This window comes from Epinephelus fuscoguttatus, linkage group LG19, assembly GCF_011397635.1.
Source record: "Epinephelus fuscoguttatus linkage group LG19, E.fuscoguttatus.final_Chr_v1".
Lineage (NCBI taxonomy): Eukaryota > Metazoa > Chordata > Actinopteri > Perciformes > Serranidae > Epinephelus > Epinephelus fuscoguttatus.
Genome location: NC_064770.1, coordinates 28515477 through 28539823, shown reverse-complemented (window position 1 = coordinate 28539823; position 24347 = coordinate 28515477). Strand labels below are relative to the sequence as shown.

Here is a 24347-nt window from a genome sequence, read left to right as displayed (position 1 = left end):
GTGTTGCGCGACATCCTGTTCTGGCGTTCAGGAAAAAGGCACGTTTATTAGAGCACTCCAAAAACTCCGGTAACACTCCAGGGAGTGGCACGTAAAAGACTCCGTCCTCTGACTCTTCTAGCGTAACACACACTTCATACACACATACTCACTTACAGCACCCAGCGGGGCCGCCCTCCCCCTCTCTGCTCCAACACTGACTGACAGCTGACTCCACTCATTCACACTCACCACTGTCCCAGGGCCGCTACAATATGCTATTTACAGAGATAGCACTGGTGATCTGAACCGGTCAGTGGCGAAAAAAAGCACTTTTAATGCGCAAACTTATACGGGACGCATTTGCCCCCATTACCGTTTTAGCTTGGCTCGCGCATCAAAACTGAACCAATTTTAGAACGTGTGGTACCCATGAATCATACGCACACATACACATGGGGAAATAGAGCCCAGGTTGAAAAATACCGAAGTTGTCCTTTAATACAAAGATATGACACTTACAATTGAGCCAACACAGTTGGTTACTTGATCAAAAATCAGTTCTTATTTTACAGATGTCTACATCCAATGTTTACAATGAGTCAAGTAATGAAATGATCTCTTCTCTATCTCAGAGGAGCGGGTTGTGCCTCCAAGCATCACATTACACCCTGTCTGGGACAATGTCCCTGTCGGGGCCTCATCAGTCAGACTTGTCTGCACCCTAAGTGGCTACTTTCCAGACGAACTGAGTGTGGAGTGGAAGCGGGACAACCAACGTCTACAACCTGCCAAAAGCCCAACGAAGCTGCAGAGTGCGGAGGGAACAGAGAAAACCTTCAGTCTAACCAGTGAGATTGAGCCAAAAACAACAGATTGGGAACGAGGCTCAAAGTTTACATGCAAGTCAACTCACAAAGATCAGGAATATATAAAAACAATAAGCATTTGTCAAAGTAAGTATTTACAGCTAACTGTCTCACAGCACAGTATAATTTTTTTCTGATGCATCATCAATGTTTTATGATAAACTGAATGGAGAAATACATTGACAAGTTTTAACAAGATGAGTGTGTTTGGACAAACACTTTTTTCCTGTAGTCCATGAAAGCGCCCCTCCCTCCATCCATGTGGCGATTCCCAGCTTCAAGACAGTAATGATGGCAACAGGATCCAACGTGGAAGCAACATGTTTGGTCCGCTCTGATTATGACGCCAGGTTGACCTGGCGGATAAATGGGAGAGATGCACAACGTGAACAAGTTACGCAGGACAAAAACTCAACATATATATTCAGTACTGTGACGGTTTCTTCAACTGAGTGGAAAAAAATAAAGTTAATAACATGTAAAGCTGAACATCAGTGCTTCTCACCCACTGAAAAGACCGTGAATGTTGCAGGTAAGATGACTACACAACATGAAAATCAGACGTCTTGTCACAGCAAATCACCCAGAAGAATAAATTCTGCATTCCTTCTGTCTGTATCATCCAGGGCCTGCAGTTACAACTCCTGTGGTCACGATCAGGAGATCTCTTAATGAATTGCTGAAGGGGAACAGTGCTGTGCTGGAGTGTGACGTCACAGGACTCTCATCACATGACCTGTATATCACTTTTCAAGCTGGCACCTCTGACATCTCTGAAAAACTGTATGTTGATCTTCCTGAAGCCCCAGGCCCGCATTCAATCAGTAGAAGCTTCCCTGTCCCGCCAGAGCACTTCAAGAAAGACAAAAGTTTCACCTGCAAAGTGTACCAAGGCTTCTCTGTGGATTTTACATCAAACTCCATTGGAAATATTTTTGGTAAGAGTGTTACTCTTCATTCCCTTCATGACTGTTCATTTCCCATTTCACAGTCAAACAATCTCTAAAGAGAATATTTCACTGATAGACTGATTCCTTCCTAATTTAGCGGACCCGTCAATCAAACTTCTTCTGGCCCCCAGTGAAGAGTCAGGATCACAGACACTCGTATGCTCTGGACGGGGCTTCAACCCTCACATTCAATGGTCTTCTGAGTCTCAGCAAAGAGCTCCATCAACTAATGACATCAGCATGGGTGCAGATGGGCGTGTGACAGTGACCAGTCAACTTCAAATCACTCACACAGAGTGGAGCACAGGGAAGGTCTTCACTTGTCAAGTATCAGACAAGTCCCTGGGCAAAAACATCAGAAAGGACATCAGCCTCTGCTCAGGTACAACTAAGTGAAGAGTCACAACCCCAGCTGTCTACTGACAACATTCTGACTGACCTGGAAATTGTTTTGACAGACTTTGAAGTCAGTGTAGTCTGAATATGATCAAGCATCTTTTACATATACATAGTTCTCTCAGTATTCTGGTACTGCTTCATGATTCTTTTTCCTTGCTCCCTGTCAGCTTATTCAAGAGCGCCTCCCTCCATCCATGTGGAGATTCCCAGCTTCAAGACAGTAATGATGGCAGGAGGATCCAACGTGGAAGCCACATGTTTGGTCCGCTCTGATTTTGACGCCAAGTTGACCTGGCGGATTAATGGGGAAGATGCAACACATGTCCAAGTGACGCAGGACAAAAACTCAACTTATATATTCAGTACTGTGGCGGTTTCTTCAACTGAGTGGAAAAAAATAAAGTTAATAACATGTAAAGCTGAACATCGGTGCTTCTCACCCACTGAGAAGACTGTGAATGTTGCAGGTAAGATGACTACACAACATGAAAATCAGACATCTTGTCACAATAAAGGTAAAGGGTTTTTAATTCAGTTTCTTAATGATGCAATTTTGTAATAATAACTAATTAATAATGTCATACTAAATTAAGGTAGAGTACAGTATTAAACAGAATATCTTCAGTCAGAGAAAGTTTGACATTTTACAATGCAGTAAACAAAGTGCTACAAGGCAACTCATGATAACGAAAAACTATGAAGTTCTTTTCCAGATAATTTGGTGATCTATGTCAAATAACAAAGTTAATTTAGAAGTTCAAAAACCTTTTGTTGTCATAATAATTTAACAATAATCACATTTGTACAGCACAACCTGTGCCATAAATGCTGATTTTGTAGGTTTTCCTGAGACATGTTATTAGAGGCAGACTTTACCAATTTAGCCCGAGCTGCTTGTGTTCAAAATTGTGACAGGATTTTTTTTTTTTTAAATGCTTCAACATATTTAAAAGGAACATGAACACAGAGAAGAGCATAAAACTAAAATACAACTGTTATCAAATTAAATTTGTGTGAAATCTCCTTAAATGTTTTTAATGTTAGAATCTGTAAGCAAACCAAACAGTGAGGTGGAATGAGAAGGCTGAAGCTCAGCTGCTGACTCAGTCGATTTTATTCCTGGCTAATTTACTGTATGTCTTCTGCACCTGTCCGAGAATAGATTATTGGTATGTGTTCTGCTACTTTCCGTCTATCTGCTTAATCCTGGTTCCTCCTAACGTCTGCCTCCACTTTCACTGCATGTTGATGACTAACATTCACTCTCTGTTCGCTTGCCCAAGCAGTCAATGTATATGCAGAAGCGAGCATTAAAGCTCTGCTGTTAAATTATCTAATTTTCTTACCATGAAAATCTTTTTTTTTTGACTTTCTGCACAATTTAGTAACAAGCCACAAAATATGTCAATTAGAAGAGTGGAATCACTATGTGCATACATGTGTGCAATTTGCATAACATACAGTAGTTCAGTGAAGTCATAAACTCAGTTATATTGTAAATCTATAGTAAATCTAGATTACATGAGCATTGTAGCACATTGTTCACCTTTGCTTCTGCATATATATACATAAATGATTCCTTGCTTCTGCATACTGTACATATATTTGTGTATATGTTTGTTTTTCAGAGGATTTATATCAGTTGCCAACTCTCAAAGTAATGACCTGCTCTGATGAGGGCACCGAGACTACCCTCTCCTGCTTTGCCAAAGATTTTTCACCAAAAGATTTTGAGTTCAAATGGCTGAAAAATCAAGAAGAAATCACCACTGGAATAACCAACATCAAAACACCTTTTGATGAAAAAAAGACAGAGAATGGAACACTGTACAGTGCAGCAAGTTTTCTGACAGTGCCATCAAGTGATGGGACTGACGCCACTACGTTTACATGTGAGTTTATGGGGAAAGGTGAACAAGGCCCAACGTATGTGAATTCATCTGCGACCAAAATTCTTGGTGATGGACCTTGTGAGTAAATTGCTACTTTTTCTTTGAAGTATGTGTGTAAATATAATTTCAATTCTTGTCATTTTGCAGCCATTTTTGTTCAATAATTGTTTAATAATTCCTCATTTAACAGATTCAGGATGCGTGGAAGCAGATGTGGAAGTAACCATCATAGAACCAACAATGGAGGACTTTGTTTTAAACGGAAAGGGAAATGTAAAATGTCAAGTCAAGATAAACAAACCATCTGTCCATAAGATTTTCTGGGAGACCCATGATGGAAAAGACATACCTGATGTTGTTCCAGTGAAGCCCCTTGCAGACCAAAAAGGTGTACACACCGCTTTACTTCCCATCACATTTGACGAATGGAGACACGGGGAAAAGTTCATCTGCATTGTTGAACATGAAAACTGGCTAGAGCCACGTAAGGAAATCTACAAAAGGACGACTGGTAAGAAGAATAATCAACAATTGTGCACTAAAAGCCTGTGTTTAATTCCTCTTGTCATGCCATCAAACATGTTAAGGAGTTTAAGTTCTAAGTGTATTTTGTAGCAGAGATTTTGTACAGTACTGTGGGAACTTTTATCTGTGGCAGGAGCCTTAATTGTTCTCTCATGTTGCAGGAGGACCGCCTCAGCGTCCTTCAGTTTTTATGCTACCTCCAGTAGAACATATTAAAACAGAAACCGTGACCCTGACTTGCTATGTGAAAGACTTCTTCCCTCGGGAAGTTTATGTGTCTTGGCTTGTCGATGACGAGGAAGCAGACTCAAAATACAAGTTCCATACCACAACGCCTGTAGAAAATGATGGATCATATTCTTCCTATGGCCAGTTAACCCTCACCCTCCAGCAGTGGAAAAATGATGACACTGTGTTCAGCTGTGCAGTTCACCATGAATCTGTGGTCAACACAACTAGAGCTATTGTCAGGTCCATCGGGCACAGAACATTTGAAAAACCAACATGGTCAACCTCAACATGAACATCCCTGAAAGCAAGGCCCAGTAGATGTTATTCTGTGTCGCTGTGTCTTCTGCTGTTTGTTGTTTAATGTTTGTTGCTTGTGATATGACACTGTGTTTGTCTTTTTAATGCAGATTCAAAATCAAAATAAAAAAAAGCACTTTCTGACTCTGTTGATGTATGTCGCATGCTGTTCACGTCTTTATTTAATCAAGCTACATGTTTATTGTGTGTAGTGTCTCAGTGCTATCCTAATGCAACACAAATTAGGTGTAGCTGTCACTATGTGCTAACAACATCATACTGCATTCACTAAAAATCACACCACAACTACCCCACTAACTTCAGGCACCAATTTCATTATATAAATCCTACTTGTTCATTGTTATTTGTAGACAGAGCATTAACACTGTTTGTGTGACTCGTCTGTGTGTATGTGTGTTTCCTCTACTGGGTCTTGCACCCCCAACGACAGACAGATGATTCTCTCAAGTCTCACTCGGGCTGTGTGGTCTCTTCGTCAAATGATAAAGATACTGATTCACAAGCCAAGTCATGCATGCCACACCAATGGTGGGGTCTTTCAAAAGCAATTCAGGATCATTGTAGGACAACTTTGATCAACATAATCAACATTTTTAGAGGGACGTGCAAACTTATCAGGCCTCGCCGTACAACAATAATAATGTAGTAACTGATTAACGAGGCATACGTCAGCAGGACTGTTCTTCTCCTTTGTGGTTTTCTATTTTATACTTAGACTGACTGACTGACTCATTCACTAATTAGATCCACTCCAACCTGAGGTTATAAAACGTATTACCCTACTACAAGAAATTAATAGAGTTAGGTCACTGTCTCGTGAGCTACTGTGCAAAGCTGGGTTTGTTCCAAGTATTAACTGAATGATTGCTATACACTAGAATTATGGAATGTGGAGGTCTACCAAAACAACAGCGACACAGAGACAGATAAAGACAACATGGTAACCACAGCCATCACCTTCATCCTCCTCTTCCTTATCACTCTGCTGTTCACCATCGGAACCACTGCTTTCAAGGTAATAATGAGTTTATATCTTAAAGTTATGCAAAGACACCTGAGTAAGCAGTTTCATGTATTCTAACAACACAGATGGGTTGGTAGAACTCCTTTTACGTGAGAAGTGACAAATAGGATTATAATGATCATCATGACGCATCACATCATAACTACCACAGTAAATATCATTATGCATTACAACTACATCTGTTACTTTATTTACCACTCTGACGAACGACTAAAATGATCATCTTTTCACATATTATTCTTTTACTTTATACGACTATTTTTAAAGTGCATGCAGAAAAAGCTCAACTATTAGCGATGCATGCATGTTCAGGTGGTGGACACAAAAGCAGCAACAACTGTGCAAGTGAATGCTTTGAAATATCATAAACTTAAAATAAAAATCACCTTCATGAAGCAAGAGTTTTAAAGAATTTACTAAAGAGATGTTGATTCAACTCTGTGATAACCTGTGGTTCATTTAGTTTAATTAATTTATTTATTATTATTAAATGTTTATATTTATTTACTTATTTTACTTAATATGTATTATTCTCTAGTTACTTAAAATTCCAGGGCTATGATACTGAACTGAATTACATTTTGCAGGTGTTGCTGTTATTGTGTGTTAAATATTATCCCAAAATCTTCTCACAGGTTACTAGAGCTAAATTAACTTAATAAATAAGTGGAGCAAACTACAACAGAAGCCAACTGTAACAGTTTGCTTGTCAAATGCTGAAACATTTATTTTACAATAACATTAATGCACATTTTTTGTTTTTTTTCTGTCTTTTCAGATTAAATAAAACAAGATGAACTTTCTGTAAAAAAAAAAAAGTTTTTTCCACACACATTTGTTCTTATGAACTCATAGTCTTGCATGTAAGTAAGCACAATTGTCCTTTTTCATTTTAATTACAAAAGCTTTGTCTTTTTGAAAATAAATTTTTAAATGAAGACAACCACTGAAGTTGCTCCTCCAACTTTTTTCTCCTCCAGTAGTGCTGTAGTTTCATCTATAAAGGTTTAACACATACATCTCACAACAATACTAATTCTTTTTTTCTAGTTCTTTAAAAAGTATTTTAAAGTATTTTCTGATGTAACATGTTGTTGTGTTGGTCATCTCCCCAGCACCTGGAATCAGCAGCCTATGTTCAACTCAATCATGTAAATTTTAGGTTTTACAGTTGGTGAGCTCTCCAGTCTATTATTAATAGACCTGAGAACTAAAACCTTTTGCAAAATCATGTGCAATCTATGTGAACACACATGTAAACTGATATGAGATATTTAAATGCGCTCTCTGTTTCTCTTACTGGCACAACCACACCACCTGGTGTCTGTGATGCACTGTTGCTCTCTGCATTCTTTCACTTCTGTATTTTGGTACTTTTTCGGGACCTGGGTGTTACTCAATGCTTCCGCTTGCTGCTTGCCCTGATCACTCTGCCCTGTCATGCTGTGATATCTGTGCAACAACTGACCTCCAGCCCTGTCTCCACCTGACTTTAAGACACCAGACACTGTAAAAGTACAACTCTGCCATCTAGCCTTTATACAAAGATATGACACTTAGAATTGAGCCAGCACAGTTGGTTACTTGATCAAAATCTCAAGGTACGTATAACTACAAACGATGCAATCAGCTCTTATTTTACAAATGTCTACATCCAATGTTTACAATGAGTCAAGTAATGGAATGATCTCTTCTCTTTCTCAGAGGAGCGGGTTGTGCCTCCAAACATCACATTACACCCTGTCTGGGACAATGTCCCTGTCGGGGCCTCATCAGTCAGACTTGTCTGCACCCTAAGTGGCTACTTTCCAGACGAACTGAGTGTGGAGTGGAAGCGGGACAACCAACGTCTACAACCTGCCAAAAGCCCGACGAAGCTGCAGAGTGCGGAGGGAACGGGGAAAACCTTCAGTCTAACCAGTGAGATTGAGCCAAAAACAACAGAGTGGGAACGAGGCTCAAAGTTTACATGCAAGTCAACTCACAAAGATCAGGAATATAAAAAAACAATAAGCATTTGTCAAAGTAAGTATTTACAGCTAACTGTCTCACAGCACAGTATAAATTTTTCTGAAGCATCATCAATGTTTTATGATAAACTGAATGGAGAAATACATTGACAAGTTTTAACAAGATGAGTGTGTTTGGACAAACACTTTTTTCCTGTAGTCCATGAAAGCGCCCCTCCCTCCATCCATGTGGAGATTCCCAGCTTCAAGACAGTAACGATGGCAACAGGATCCACTGTGAAAGCAACATGTTTGGTCCGCTCTGATTTTGACGCCAGGTTGACCTGGCGGATAAATGGGGAAGATGCAACACATGTCCAAGTGACGCAGGACAAAAACTCAACTTATATATTCAGTACTGTGGCGGTTTCTTCAACTGAGTGGAAAAAAATAAAGTTAATAACATGTAAAGCTGAACATCAGTGCTTCTCACCCACTGAGAAGACCGTGAATGTTGCAGGTAAGATGACTACACAACATGAAAATCAGACATCTTGTCACAGCAAATCACCCAGAAGAATAAATTCTGCATTCCTTCTGTCTGTATCATCCAGGGCCTGCAGTTACAACTCCTGTGGTCACGATCAGGAGATCTCTTAATGAATTGCTGAAGGGGAACAGTGCTGTGCTGGAGTGTGACGTCACAGGACTCTCATCACGTGACCTGTACATCACTTTTCAAGCTGGCACCTCTGACATCTCTGAAAAACTGTATGTTGATCTTCCTGAAGCCCCAGGCCCGCATTCAATCAGTAAAAGCTTCCCTGTCCCGCCAGAGCACTTCAAGAAAGACAAAAGTTTCACCTGCAAAGTGTACCAAGGCTTCTCTGTGGATTTTACATCAAACTCCATTGGAAATATTTTTGGTGAGAGTGTTACTCTTCATTCCCTTCATGACTGTTCATTTCCCATTTCACAGTCAAATAATCTCTAAAGAGACTATTTCACTGATAGACTGATTCCTTCCTAATTTAGCGGACCCGTCAATCAAACTTCTTCTGGCCCCCAGTGAAGAGTCAGGATCACAGACACTCGTATGCTCTGGACGGGCTTCAACCCTCACATTCAATGGTCTTCTGAGTCTCAGCAAAGAGCTCCATCAACTAATGACATCAGCATGGGTGCAGATGGGCGTGTGACAGTGACCAGTCAACTTCAAATCACTCTCACAAAGTGGAGCACAGGAAAGGTCTCACTTGTCAAGTATCAGACAAGTCCCTGGGCAAAAACATCAGAAAGGACATCAGCCTCTGCTCAGGTACAACTAAGTGAAGAGTCACAACCCCAGCTGTCTACTGACAACATTCTGACTGACCTGAAAATTGTTTTTGACAGACTTTGAAGTCAGTGTAGTCTGAATATGATCAAGCATCTTTTACATATACATAGTTCTCTCAGTATTCTGGTATTGCTTCATGATTCTTTTTCCTTGCTCCCTGTCAGCTTATTCAAGAGCCCTTCCCTCCATCCATGTGGAGATTCCCAGCTTCAAGACAGTAATGATGGCAGGAGGATCCAACGTGGAAGCAACATGTTTGGTACGCTCTGATTTTGACGCCAAGTTGACCTGGCAGATAAATGGGGAAGATGCAACACATGTCCAAGCGACGCAGGACAAAAACTCAACTTATATATTCAGTACTGTGGCGGTTTCTTCAACTGAGTGGAAAAAAATAAAGTTAATAACATGTAAAGCTGAACATCAGTGCTTCTCACCCACTGAGAAGACTGTGAATGTTGCAGGTAAGATGACTACACAACATGAAAATCAGACATCTTGACACAGCAAATCACCCAGAAAATAAATTCTGCATTCCTTCTGTCTGTATCATCCAGGGCCTGCAGTTACAACTCCTGTGGTCACGATCAGGAGATCTCTTAATGAATTGCTGAAGGGGAACAGTGCTGTGCTGGAATGTGACGTCACAGGACTCTCATCACGTGACCTGTATATCACTTTTCAAGCTGGCACCTCTGACATCTCTGAAAAACTGTATGTTGATCTTCCTGAAGCCCCAGGCCCGCATTCAATCAGTAGAAGCTTCCCTGTCCCGCCAGAGCACTTCAAGAAAGACAAAAGTTTCACCTGCAAAGTGTACCAAGGCTTCTCTGTGGATTTTACATCAAACTCCATTGGAAATATTTTTGGTGAGAGTGTTACTCTTCATTCCCTTCATGACTGTTCATTTCCCATTTCACAGTCAAATAATCTCTAAAGAGACTATTTCACTGATAGACTGATTCCTTCCTAATTTAGCGGACCCGTCAATCAAACTTCTTCTGGCCCCAGTGAAGAGTCAGGATCACAGACACTCGTATGCTCTGGACGGGCTTCAACCCTCACATGCAATGGTCTTCTGAGTCTCAGCAAAGAGCTCCATCAACTAATGACATCAGCATGGGTGCAGATGGGCGTGTGACAGTGACCAGTCAACTTCAAATCACTCACACAGAGTGGAGCACAGGGAAGGTCTTCACTTGTCAAGTATCAGACAAGTCCCTGGGCAAAAACATCAGAAAGAACATCAGCCTCTGCTCAGGTACAACTAAGTGAAGAGTCACAACCCCAGCTGTCTACTGACAACATTCTGACTGACCTGAAAATTGTTTTTGACAGACTTTGAAGTCAGTGTAGTCTGAATATGATCAAGCATATTTTAGTTTGCTCAGTATTCTGGTACTGCTTCATGATTCTTTTTCCTTGCTCCCTGTCAGCTTATTCAAGAGCGCCTCCCTCCATCCATGTGGAGATTCCCAGCTTCAAGACAGTAATGATGGCCGGAGTATCCAATGTGGAAGCAACATGTTTGGTACGCTCTGATTTTGACGCCAAGTTGACCTGGCGGATAAATGGGGAAGATGCACCACGTGAACAAGTTACGCAGGACAAAAACTCAACATATATATTCAGTACTGTGACGGTTTCTTCAACTGAGTGGAAAAAAATAAAGTTAATAACATGTAAAGCTGAACATCAGTGCTTCTCACCCACTGAGAAGACTGTGAATGTTGCAGGTAAGATGACTACACAACATGAAAATCAGACGTCTTGTCACAGCAAATCACCCAGAAGAATAAATTCTGCATTCCTTCTGTCTGTATCATCCAGGGCCTGCAGTTACAACTCCTGTGGTCACGATCAGGAGATCTCTTAATGAATTGCTGAAGGGGAACAGTGCTGTGCTGGAGTGTGACGTCACAGGACTCTCATCACGTGACCTGTACATCACTTTTCAAGCTGGCACCTCTGACATCTCTGAAAAACTGTATGTTGATCTTCCTGAAGCCCCAGGCCCATTCAATCAGTAGAAGCTTCCTGTCCCGCCAGAGCACTTGAAGAAAGACAAAAGTTTCACCTGCAAAGTGTACCAAGGCTTCTCTGTGGATTTTACATCAAACTCCATTGGAAATATTTTTGGTGAGAGTGTTACTCTTCATTCCCTTCATGACTGTTCATTTCCCATTTCACAGTCAAATAATCTCTAAAGAGACTATTTCACTGATAGACTGATTCCTTCCTAATTTAGCGGACCCGTCAATCAAACTTCTTCTGGCCCCCAGTGAAGAGTCAGGATCACAGACACTCGTATGCTCTGGACGGGGCTTCAACCCTCACATTCAATGGTCTTCTGAGTCTCAGCAAAGAGCTCCATCAACTAATGACATCAGCATGGGTGCAGATGGGCGTGTAACAGTGACCAGTCAACTTCAAATCACTCACACAGAGTGGAGCACAGGGAAGGTCTTCACTTGTCAAGTATCAGACAAGTCCCTGGGCAAAAACATCAGAAAGAACATCAGCCTCTGCTCAGGTAAAATAAAAGCATAATCCATAATCATAATTTTGCTTTAAGTGTAGAATAAATAATCTACATTGACACTGTTTCTGAGTCATCCATTCAGCTTTTAAGACATTTTTTCTCATCATCATTACTTGACAGGTGTTGCATTTTCTCCATCTTTAATGTCACAATGTTTTTCAGTAACTCCAGCATCATCTCAGGTGGTTGGCGTATATGTTCAGGGACCGCCACCACAGGAGCATCAGTACAAGGGACAGGTGACTATCACGTGTCTGCTGGTCGGCCCTTCTCTTGATGATTTCTCCGTCACCTGGAAAGTAGACGGGAAGAAATATTCCCAAAATGTCCATAGGGAGCCACCAGTGAGTCACAGCAATGAGACGGAGACAATGCAGAGCACCCTCAGTGTGTCAGCGGAGGATTGGCATGCACATAAACGAGTGTCTTGTGAGGCAAAGCACCGATGTTCCAACAAAGGCTACGAGGACCACATCAGCAAAAGCAGAGGTAGTGCTGTGCATAAAAACCAATACCTTATAGCTGCTTCTGCATATGTAGAGTGTTTAACTTAGATTAAGAAGGCAAGTTTGCATCAGAAACTCTCCATAAAAAAATAGTATTCCCTTTGACGTTTGTGACGACTGTGAGTGACAAAATTATGAGACTGAAATGGCAACAACTGCAGCTGTATTTACTTTTGTCTTCTTTTTGTGTTTCTCAAGAGCTGCACCCACCAGCAGTGAAGATAATAGAACCGGCTGCCTCTGACCTGTCTACGTCTGACTTCCTCACACTCATTTGCCTCGTGTCTGGATTTTTCCCATCTAACATCATAGTGTACTGGGAGGAGAATGACCAGAGACTCCCTTCAACTGTCTACACCAACAGTCCTGCATGGAAATACACAGGGAGCAGCACTTATTCAATGAGCAGCAGACTAAATACATCAAAAACTGAGGACAAGGAGTCTACGTATTCTTGTGTTGTCAGACATGAGTCATCTTTTGAGAGCACTATAAAGGATGTGTATGGTGAGCTGAAATTAGCATTTAGTGAAAACTGCATTTCACTGGATTTGTTCATTACATCAAAGAGATAAATCAAGCCAAACCTAAGAATCACTGTTGGGGCCAATTCGGATATATTTAGCTGATCATATCAGCTAAAATAAAGCCGATCAAACTTTGATCCTTTCCTTACTGTACACTGTGTTTTCTCCACCTCAGCCTGCCCTCTATGTTGCTCAGGAGCAGTTGTGTAGAGAAGCATATCGCTTTACGGAATTTTTATGAAAGCATTTAAGTACAAAAGTTCTTTGACTTTTCTTGCTCTGTGACCTTCCCCAAACACAAATTCATTAAATTCTTTTTCTGACTATTTTCCTCAGCCTCAGTGACCCATAGCAAACCTTCAGTTACCTTGCTCCAGGGCTCTGGTGAACTTGTGTGCCTGGTGTTTGGCTTCAGCCCTGAGTCCATTAATATCACCTGGTTTCTTGATGACACTGGGGAACTGCTGGAATACAACACTAGTGAACCACACAGAGGCCCAGACGGGAAGTTCAGCATCCAAAGCCACCTTCGTCTGTCCAAAGCCAGCAGGTTCCTTGGGGCAGTCTTCACCTGCAGGGTGACACATGCAAACACCATTTTAAACACCACCCTATCCCTGGATGTATCTAACCCAGGTGCTAGTTTGTCCATTGATCCACATCTTACTTACACATTAAATATTGAACATACAAGGTTATTAGGAATTTCTCTTTGTACGTCCAGTGTGACAAAGTCAATGTAATGGTTAACTAACAAATCTCATTTTGATTGTCTCACAGAAATCTTAGAGGACTGTAATTTCTTAGATGACATCAGGCATATTGATGTCAACCACAGCAAAGGTGTGGACAGCTGGTATACGGCTTTCGCCTTCCTCCTTTTCTTCCTCATATCCCTCATCTATGGTGTCCTTGCTACCATGATTAAGGTAAGAGACAACAATTGGTATTTTAAAGTAATCTTCCAGTACTGTAGTTCACTTGTATGGTTGTAACATTCCTGTTATAATACTGCCTTTATTTTGGAAGGCTGATATGTTTCAATAGTTTGGATTTAGCCTTTTTACATATATATTTTATACACAAAAAGCTGTCACCAATTCCTGACACATTCCTTGTTTTTTCCTTGTAGACTAAATGATGATGATCTCACAGGACAGATCCCATTCTATGATCCAAATATGTGACCTGAGGATTTCTGATGGCATATGGTTTTCCTAGTTTTAAAGTTTGATTAAATCTATTATTATTATTATTATTATTTTTTAATGGAACTGGTTTGTACTGTATTCATTTATTTTTTGCATGTACGTTATATATTTGGTGTGGCTTGTATGTGGTGCATTAATAATAAATAATGAAGCTTTGAATTCTAACTTTAAGATTCAAATGCTAATGTAATGAGCAAATATTATATCACTGGACATGTTGCATTTACAAAAAAATAAATAAAATAAAGAGTGAAATATTTCAAGGACAGTTTGTCATAATCTCTGATTTGCTCTTCAGGGAAATGCTTCGTACTCAATATACCATGTCACAATACCAGCACCCCTGCATTACTCAGATTGTCCACTAGAGTGAGACAAAGCTCCACGTGCAGCTGTGGTAACTTGCCACCTCTAAGTCAAACACTAGTTGTGTAGTAATTTCAGGATGGTGACAGGTCTGAACTGGACACACTAAGTGGTATGATACAGAGATGTATTCACTTGAAAACACACACAGAGACTGTTTTTATATCTCATCTCCTCTCCATACATACACACACAGAGTCACTGTAAATGTGTGCACACTCTGAGTTGGAGCTGCGTGTTTGTGTCTGCATTTGTGTACCTTGTGGGTTTAAAGGAATTCACATCTGGGAGGGATGACACGAAGCACATTGAGGCGGACTACTGGCTACCTCTGAAGTGATCTGGCACTGTGTGTGCCCTGATTGGCTGGGGACCCGTTGGCAGCCAGCCCAAATCTGTGACGCTGTTGCTGGGATGGAGTCACAGCATGCTGCTGCCAGTCTGAGTCTAAGGTCTAAGGCACCGGCTACAGGGAAGCAGGGCGCCATGCCCAGCAGGCTGCCTGAGAGCGTCTCCTGTCTAACATCCCCATACCCTCCCATCCTCTTATGCCAAGCCTCCTCCTCTGGGTCCTTGCTTGACCCCTTCTGTGTGTCCATATAAATCAGGGACAAGTAACACCCAAACATCCTCACACATATAGGACAACTTTTCTCTCTCTACAACTGCAGTTGAGGCACCACTGAGCAAGGTACTCAACCGCAAACTGCCCAGTGGCCGACACTCGACGGCTGTGGTTTTACTGAGAAGCTTGCAGTGCTGAACATGTTAAACTCAATATGAAAAAGTGTTGGGCTGAAAAAAGCAGGTAAGCCACAACCAGCATTACCTAGGAAAAACAGATGTAGCTAATAGAAAGATTGATCTCATTTAATCTTAAAGTTCTCAAGAGAGAAGCAGATTGTCGAACACACAGACCTTTCTGTGACATGTCCTTTTAAACCACAAGGAAACAAAGGAAAATATAAGACGGAAAAAAGATATGCAAGAACAAGTTTATCATCAATAAACAAATGATGGCATTCTAATGATCATTACAGTATTATCACTGTTATTACTGTCATGATCGACATCATCTTCATGCCATCTTAAAAGTTCACACGCACACACTCTGCCTGTTGTTGCAGATAGAGATGAAACAGTTACGGCTTCACAATAAACCGTGATAAAATTCCTGATGGTTCATATCATCATTTCAAATTTAAATCATTAATAAAGCCGTGTTTGATTACTGCACTTTAAATATTGTCCAGCATCATCAACCAAAGTTAGCAGCAGTCTCCCTGACACAGGCACAGCATCAATGTGGGGAGGCCTGCAGCACGCAAACCCAGTGATGCTCCTGGTCCCTTGTCCTCATCTACAGTGTCACAGAAGCAAGCATTTTAAAGGCAGACTATTGCTAATGTTAATGCACATATGATATGGCTTTCATATGTTTGTATCAGGTATTGGTTATGTTACTTTTTAATGTCCATGCAAACAATGATAGCAGTGTGTGTCACTACTTTTTACTACATTTTCAGCACATTTTAACAATGTTATGTGATAATTTTGGTCACTATAATCATGATAAAAAAATTCGTACTGTTTCATCTTTAGTTGTAGACATGGTCTACAGTTGGCACCATTGAGCAAGCGGAGGGGAATTAATTGTCTTCTGAAAAAATGTAAGCCTGATGTAGAGGGATTTGCACAGAGGCCTCATAAAATGCATTTTCAATTAAATTACCAAATTACAGGAGGAAAAAAGCACACCAAAGCATAAACCTCATCACTCCACCTCAAGCTAAAGCATTCTGATCTCAGTACTCTCTTCCTTCATCTCTCCCTTTATGCCATGTCGCAAAAACATCATAGTGAGCAGGTACACCCATCAAGAGACCAAACCCAGAGTCTAACCAACCACATTATGCTCCTACATAAATACAATACCCAGGTACTCAAGTGCACTGATGCTATGCTCATGCTGAATAACATGCCATCAAATTAATGCTAACATGATTAAAAGTCCCAGCGCCAACCAAATATGCAGAGGCAAAAAGGCAGTTAAAAAAGGCCGTGTTGCAAAACCAGGCATTGCCTTAGCACCTGACCTCAAAGACAAAACAAAGAAGATCTCTGGGGCAAAGTTTAATAACTGTACAGAGTAGTACGACCAACATGACCCCAATAAAAAAAATGGAGAGCTATAGTTAAATGTACAGCACAGTATGAACATAACTTGTTCATGCATTAAACGTGTAGGGCAATACATTACACTTAGTGCTATTCCACCACACATGCAGGCTGTTGTCTACCTACTAACAATCAGAGAGTGGTTTATATGAGGGCTTGACCAGATATCAATTTACATAACCTGAATATTCAAGCGCAGGTGCATCTCAAAAATTATTGAAAACACCGTTGTGACAAAATAACAGTAACATTTCAAAGTCTAAAGCAAGGCATGTGTGTTTTAGTTATAAACACTTCCAGCAGGTGGCGACATTCTACTCACCACATTGACCTGTAGGCTGCAGTAGCCTTTACTACGCACGACATTGTGACATATCACACAGACAGACACAGGTGTAAATAATCAAATTAATGATGGCTGAACAGCATGTGGCTGCTTCAGTTTAAGGGTCATGGTATTATGTGTGCAGCCCCCTGTAAACTGTGCCTAACTGCAACACTTGAGGAAAACAGAGCTACCATTAATCTCATTAGAAACACCTGTTAGCATCATGAATAAAGCTAGTAACGTTCAAGGGTCAAGCAATTGCACAGCCACACAGATATCCTGTCTATTTTTGTAAGCTGAGACCATTTCCATCAGAGGAAACAAAGCTTTACTTACTTTAATTTCACAGATAACAACAATGTGAAGAAAATAAAGCCTCCACAAAATAGCATTTTAGGTCTTGTGTGTGATTCATCCTGGCTTCATATTAGCTCGTCGCCAGGCTCATTTATACAATGTAAAATGCCATAGGCTCGTGCTAATAACGTTAGCATGTTGTATTTGTGGGGAAAACACATTTAGTATAAGACATTTGTTTTGTCAGTGAACCTTGTGAGTTGTTTTGGAGCCGAATTTCGTAACGTTACCTTTGTTAAATGTTGCTGTTGTCCCTGGCTTCAGTTGAGGAGAGGAAATGTCAGTCAGACGCTAGGCTAATTTATACAATGTAAAATGCCATAGGCTCGTGCTAATAACGTTAGCATGTTGTATTTCTTTGGAAAACATGTTTAGTATAAGACACTTGTTTTGTCAGTGAACCTTGTGAGTTGTTTTGGAGCCGAATTTCGTAACGTTACCTTTGTTAAATGTTGCTGTTGTCCCTGACTTCAGTTGAGGAGAGGAAATGTCAGTCAGACGCTAGGCTAATTTATACAATGTAAAATGCCATAGGCTCGTGCTAATAACGTTAGCATGTTGTATTTCTTTGGAAAACATGTTTAGTATAAGACACTTGTTTTGTCAGTGAACCTTGTGAGTTGTTTTGGAGCCGAATTTCGTAACGTTACCTTTGTTAAATGTTGCTGTTGTCCCTGACTTCAGTTGAGGAGAGGAAATGTCAGTTAGACGCTAGGCTAATTTATACAATGTAAAATGTCGTAGGCTTGTGCTAAAAACATTAGCATGATGTATTTATGGGGAAAATGTGTCCAGATAAGTTTGTCTGTGAATGCTGCGAGTTATAGTGAAGCTGATTTGTATACTTGCGTTTGAAATGATCTCTATCAAGCCATGTTTAATGTGTGTTTAATGTGTGTTTCAGGCGTGTTTTGACTTTTTGTTTAGTCTATGGTTTTGACTCAACTAAATTTTATAGCACTTCACAGAAAACCTGCCGCGGCGCCGACTAGTGGTTTGGAGGTGTAACTGCGGGTGTGGTGGTGGCCACAAGCGTAGGCTACATCTGAATTTAGAGTTGTAGGTCACCAAGCAACAGCATGTTAGCCGCCTATCACATGAAGAGGACATTTAAACTTAAAAACATTTCAACTTCAGCTCCTCTGACAAAACATAACTAAGCAATATCACACGAGTGCCTAAGACAATTACAGCCGTGACCATATGGGCTACAGTAGCCTACAGCATCACGACCTCCAGTGTGATATTGCTTTTATAGGCTACAACAGTTCAACAACAGCTTAAACAACATTGCTGAGTAAGGAAATGTTAACAAAGGTGATGAAATAAATTATTTAAGTATGTTATGTAGCTCAGCGGAAAAAAAAAACAGTTCCCTCAGTCTGTTGCCAGGCAACGCAGCACAGACGCCGGGAACTCACAAGCTACTTTGTATTTACATTGATCTGCAACTGTGTAACTTCGTCCAGTTCGGCTGATGAAACGTTGGCAAACCTGGATGTTGGCACGGCCGGATTCAAACACACCTGGAGGTCTGCACTGAAGAGTCCTGGCTTTCCTTTTCCTCATCTCTCCTGACGACCACTCAGTTTAATTCAAATGTACTTTTGGGAAAATATCCATCTTCTTGGTGTAACGCTATAGTGTCAGTTTGCGTTAATGTAGCGAGTGTGACAGTTGGTTAATTAATGGTTGTGTTTATATTTATAACACCTGTGAGCAGAGTGATTTTACTGTTCACACTTTTCTAAATTGTTCAACATTAAACTTCACAAGTAATTAAGTAAATTCAGTTAAATTGTCTTCAAAAGCACAAGAATTTTGAACCAGAAAAATGCTAAAAAGTTGAAGCAACAAGCAAAAACACAGCACAGAACTGAAACGTGCAGGATGCCATTGTTTCCATCAAAACAAATGCATGAACTGTGGATTTCATTATCGTTACACAAAATCTCAATTCTGACAAAAAATAACTTCAGAAGAAATGTTGCTGGTCTTTGTTAAACCAAGTAAGGTGATTATCAAACCAAAACCAATGTAATGATATAATAACTTGCAGTTATAACTCTTATTGATAAACAGTACAGTTAGACAAAATTCTCTGCTGAGTAAATCAGCATTGTAGGAGCCATGAATGATTTCAGAGGTATTTTTGTAGGTGTATGACAGTTTAAATTTAAATATTGGTGTTTGTTATTGTTTATGATATTATTTAGGCTTTTTTTGTGATCATGTTGATGAGGGAAGTAGGTCATATGGATATGGGCGGGGATATTAGGTTAATATAGGCACCTGCTCACCTGTGTGGCCAGAGAGAGAGAGAGAGTGGCCCAACTCCTACCACTACAAAGCTCTGCAATGCCAAGAGGAGAACATGGAGAAGAGCCCCCTCAGCCAGCTGGTCCTGAGGCTCAGCTCCTCTAACAACACAAGACCTCAGCACAGCCCTCACACAATCTGGACCCACCAAATTATAGAGAAACAAAAAGAACATTACATTAACTATTGGACATCGACCACAAAAACGCAAAGCAAACTTCAGTGTTATTTGGCTCTAAATAGACAGTACACGGTGGCAGAATATCTGAGCACCGTGACTGATGAGAAACTGAGGAAGACTTTGACCATGTACAGACTCAGTGACCACAGCTTGGCCATAGAGACGGGCAGACACAGGCAGACCTGGCTGCCCAGAGAGGACAGGTTGTGTGAGCTCTGTCCACACAGACAAGTGGAGACAGAGACACACTTCCTGTTGCACTGCAGCAAGTATGAACACATCAGAGCCGACTTCCTCTCAAAAATAAAACATAAAGTCACTGACTTTGATTCTCTGCCTGATCAAACTAAAATGCAACACATCCTTGGAGAGAACAGAGTCAGCAGCTTAGCAGCAGCAACATATGTCAGGTTATGCCACAGCCTGAGGGACAACCATCACAACACCTGACACACCTGTCTATATTTACAGTCCTTGTAACTCACCATCTACATTTTTCTTTATTCATTTTTTTCCCTATATTATATATTGGTGTATTGTATTGTAGATTGGTGTATTTTGTATTATATAACATATATTTAATCTTTTTTTATAGTTTTCTGACTTACTTTTATTATTGTACTTTATTTGTAAATTTTTAATGTCTTTGGCAATATTGTTAATCTACAGTCATGCCAATAAAGATTATTGAATTGAGAGAGAGAGAGAGAGAGAGAGAGGGTGAGCAGGGTCGCCGTATTTTTTGTTGACCGCTATTTTCTTCGATCACTGTGATCACTTTGATTATGAGTTTGTGCACAGTATCATGAGTTGATTATTTCTTTTTCGTTAATAAAAAGTTAAACTTATTTTTTTTTCGCATCTCAGTGATTTTTCCCGTTAAGCGCGTCAGACAAAAGAAAGGCCCGGCTGCAGCCTCTCAGCGACTCTTTGTTTGTGAAGTCGCTACAAGCATTATTCAAATGTTACTGTAAAACAAGGATAACAATGACATCAGGTTAAAAATGGAAACCAAATCAAAGTTGCAAGAGATAACATTACAGTGACATGTTCAAACTCAAAATACAGTTAGTCACAACAAAAAAATAAAGTTTTGTGGAGAGTGTGAACAAAGGAGGAGTCAATGCAAAACTCAGATATCTTCCACCTCTACTTATCTGACTGCAGAGAGGAGGACAGAGAACAGTGGACACACAGTTTAACATGATGGACTATAGGACAGGACTGCTGCTTTTAACTATCTGCTGGGCAGGTGAAGAGTTTACCTGATCTTTAGTTGAATCTGTCTTCAAAAATCTGTGAACTTTTGTCTTGACAGGTGTTGATGGTCAGACTCTGACAGAATCTGAACCAGTGATTAAGAGGCCTGGAGAATCTCACAGACTGACCTGTACAGCCTCTGGATTCACATTCAGTGACTACTATATGCACTGGATCAGACAGACTCCTGGAAAAGGACTGGAGTGGGTTGCCAGGATTGAAAGTGGTAGTGGTAGCAGCAAATTCTACTCTCAGTCAGTTCAAGGCCAGTTCACCATCTCCAGAGACAACAGCAGACAGCAGGTGTATCTGCAGATGAACATCCTGAAGACTGAAGATTCTGCTGTTTATTATTGTACTCGAGAGCCACAGTGACTGGAGTTGGCTGAGCAGCTGTACAAAAACCTACAATGCTCATTTTAATTGGCTGGTTTGCTTTGGTTTCTGGCCTTAAGCACAAGTTATCTGTGGACAAATACTGTGTCCTGGACCTGGATTACAGGAAAAGCAGAGACAGAATCACTTTGTTTTGTTCATTAAGCTCTTGTCAGTCTTTATTAAACAGAGTTAATTCAATTTTAGCTTTTCATTTGAACCATATTTTTTACGTTTGAAATTTTTTTAATTCAAATGTCACAATTCAACTACGTATATTTTCACACTCTTGATAAACTTGGCAGATTAGACTCAGGAGCAGGTCATCCATCTATCAGAAGATCGATGGTTTAATCCCCGCCTCCTCCAGTCTGCATGTCAAAGTATCCTTGGGCTTAATGCTGAATCCCAAATTGCTCCTGATGGCTGTTTCATCAGAGTTTGAGTGCATTTAAGATGAACAGCAGGTGGCACCTTGTATGGTAGCCTCGGCCAGTAGTGCGTGAATGGGTGAATGTGTCATGTAGTGTTTAAGTGCTTTGAGAGAAGACTAGGAAGGCGCTGTACAAGTACAGGTCTATTCAAAGTATTATGGAAGTAATTACAGTCGTCCTTTTTCATTTTAATTATAAGAGGTTTGTGTCTTTTTGAAAATATTCTTTTAAAGATAATGACTCATGTTGTTCCTCCTCTTTTTTATTATTTTGATATTGTTCATACTGGCTGAAGTTTTACCACAGGCTATAAACATTTAACACCCAATACTCACAACTGTACTCTTCCCCCAAACATGTTACATTTTTGAAAATTAATTAATTATGTTATATGTTGTTATGTTTGTCATCTCCCCAGCACCTGGAATCAACAGCTCATGTTTGATTCAGTTATGTAAATTAGGTGATTTCACAGTCGGTTAGCTCTCAAGTCTGTTATTAATAGACTCAGGAACTGAAACCTTCAGCACAGTCATGAGAAACTATGTAAAACCATTGTGAACATCTGTGGACTGATCTGAGATATTTTAATATGCACTTAAAACTGTAACAAGATCTTGACACAATATGTCCTTTTAGACCAAATGATAGTGATCACAAGACATGTCTGATTTTATTCTCTAAATGTGGACTTTTGAGTTTTTTAAGGTATATGGTCTACTGTAATTCATTCAGTTTCTTTAAAAAAAGATTTAATGTGTAAAAAAAATACTTTATACAATATTAATTTTATTGTTTTATTTTTCAGTTATTGTTGTGGCATGTATATAGTGTATGTGTTGAAGAGGAAACAAGACAACAATAAATAAATATGACTTGCATCAATCACTTGATTTTGGTGGGGCAGTTGGTCAGGGTGCAGAGAGTTGCAGTGATGGTGGATATAGTACATATGTAGAGTGTGACATCATAAGCAGTGAAGTTTAAGTGGACACCATGAAGACAGATGGTATTATAGAGGGGAAAACATGTAGAGGATGAACAGGAAAGGACCAAGCACAGAGCCCTGAGGGACACCTCGGGACAGAATAGCCATGGTAATGATGCAGTTGTTAATGCTGATGAATTGTTGTCTGTCTGTGAGATATGACTCAAGTGAGGAGAGGGCAGTACAGGTGATGTGGAGAGAGGATTTGGGTAACTGATATAGTGACAGGGAGTAAGGAAACCTAAAGTATGATTTCTTCTCTGAAAGAAACAGGGTTGGGGATCTAAATATAGAGCATTTAAGACAAATTTAATTGAAATATGTCAGACAAGTCTTAGGCATGCCAGTTTAGGGGAGCTGTAAAATTAATATTGCAGCCATCCATCCATTAGCAAAACCAATTTATTCTTGGGGGTTGTGGGGTGCTGGAGTTAATCCCAGGTGACATTGGGTGAGTGGCGGGGAACTCCTGACCTTGTCCCAATTACATTACATTACTGACATTACATTTTCATCGAACAAAAACTTAATATCAGGTCCAATCTGGCTGCATCCTCCCTGTGAGGAGGAGTCAATGCAAAACTCAGATATCTTCCACCTCTACTTATCTGACTGCAGAGAGGAGGACAGAGAACAGTGGACACACAGTTTAACATGATGGACTATAGGACAGGACTGCTGCTTTTAACTATCTGCTGGGCAGGTGAAGATTTTTTTACTGATCTTGATTTGATACATTTTTATTTGTGCTTCCAATGAAATGCATGACATGCGTATACTTTTGTCTTGACAGGTGTTGATGGTCAGACTCTGACAGAATCTGAACCAGTGATTAAAAGGCCTGGAGAATCTCACAGACTGACCTGTACAGCCTCTGGATTTAACTTTGGTGGCCCCTATATGCACTGGATCAGACAGGCTCCTGGAAAAGGACTGGAGTGGGTTGCCAGGATTGAAAGTGGCAGTGGTATCAGAATCAGAATCAGAATCAGAAATACTTTATTGATCCCCGAGGGGAAATTATTTATGTTACAGGTGCTCCTTGCAAGAGAGAAAAGATAGGTGAAAATATAAGAAATTTAAACAATAGTATTAACAAATATATAGTTAAATAAACAGGAATTATTAACAAACATAAACGTAAATATATATATATATATATATATATATATATATATATATATACATTTAGTAAACTGAACAAGATTATTTACACAAACAGAATATATGCAGTCAGGGTGAATGGGGTTATTGCACAAGTTTGATGGCCACAGGCAGGAATGATTTCCTGTGGCGCTCA

General features: G+C 40.2%; 2 protein-coding genes and 1 long non-coding RNA gene across 4 annotated transcripts in view; 2 read left to right on the top strand and 1 right to left on the bottom strand.

The window, feature by feature from the left end:
• LOC125878734 (uncharacterized) overlaps window positions 1-14527 on the top strand; it is a 231193-nt gene extending 216666 nt beyond the window's left edge. The window contains exons 6-14 of the mRNA XM_049560107.1: window positions 615-935; window positions 1081-1380; window positions 1475-1786; window positions 1896-2180; window positions 12180-12506; window positions 12722-13030; window positions 13387-13686; window positions 13831-13979; window positions 14183-14527. Of these exons, the coding sequence (XP_049416064.1) occupies window positions 615-935; window positions 1081-1380; window positions 1475-1786; window positions 1896-2180; window positions 12180-12506; window positions 12722-13030; window positions 13387-13686; window positions 13831-13979; window positions 14183-14191 (2312 nt within the window). The 3' untranslated portion in view covers window positions 14192-14527. The remainder of the gene's footprint in view (window positions 1-614; window positions 936-1080; window positions 1381-1474; window positions 1787-1895; window positions 2181-12179; window positions 12507-12721; window positions 13031-13386; window positions 13687-13830; window positions 13980-14182) is intronic.
• Window positions 1-24347, top strand: part of ighd (immunoglobulin heavy constant delta) — a 185184-nt gene that overhangs the window by 139429 nt on the left and 21408 nt on the right. The window contains 15 exon segments of the mRNA XM_049560106.1: window positions 2365-2664; window positions 7892-8212; window positions 8357-8656; window positions 8751-9062; window positions 9172-9240; window positions 9243-9386; window positions 9389-9454; window positions 9640-9939; window positions 10033-10344; window positions 10454-10477; window positions 10480-10521; window positions 10524-10736; window positions 10912-11211; window positions 11306-11614; window positions 11724-12008. Of these exon segments, the coding sequence (XP_049416063.1) occupies window positions 2365-2664; window positions 7892-8212; window positions 8357-8656; window positions 8751-9062; window positions 9172-9240; window positions 9243-9386; window positions 9389-9454; window positions 9640-9939; window positions 10033-10344; window positions 10454-10477; window positions 10480-10521; window positions 10524-10736; window positions 10912-11211; window positions 11306-11614; window positions 11724-12008 (3297 nt within the window).
• The window catches only part of LOC125878765 (uncharacterized), a 63617-nt gene that overhangs the window by 27046 nt on the left and 12224 nt on the right, over window positions 1-24347 (bottom strand). Inside the window, exon 1 of one of the 2 annotated variants that reach the window (XR_007447786.1) lies at window positions 3991-4073. The exons of the other annotated variant lie outside the window; for it this stretch is intronic. This is a non-coding gene — a long non-coding RNA (uncharacterized LOC125878765). Of the gene's footprint in view, window positions 1-3990; window positions 4074-24347 lie in introns of those variants that run through there. 2 annotated transcript variants of the gene reach the window in all.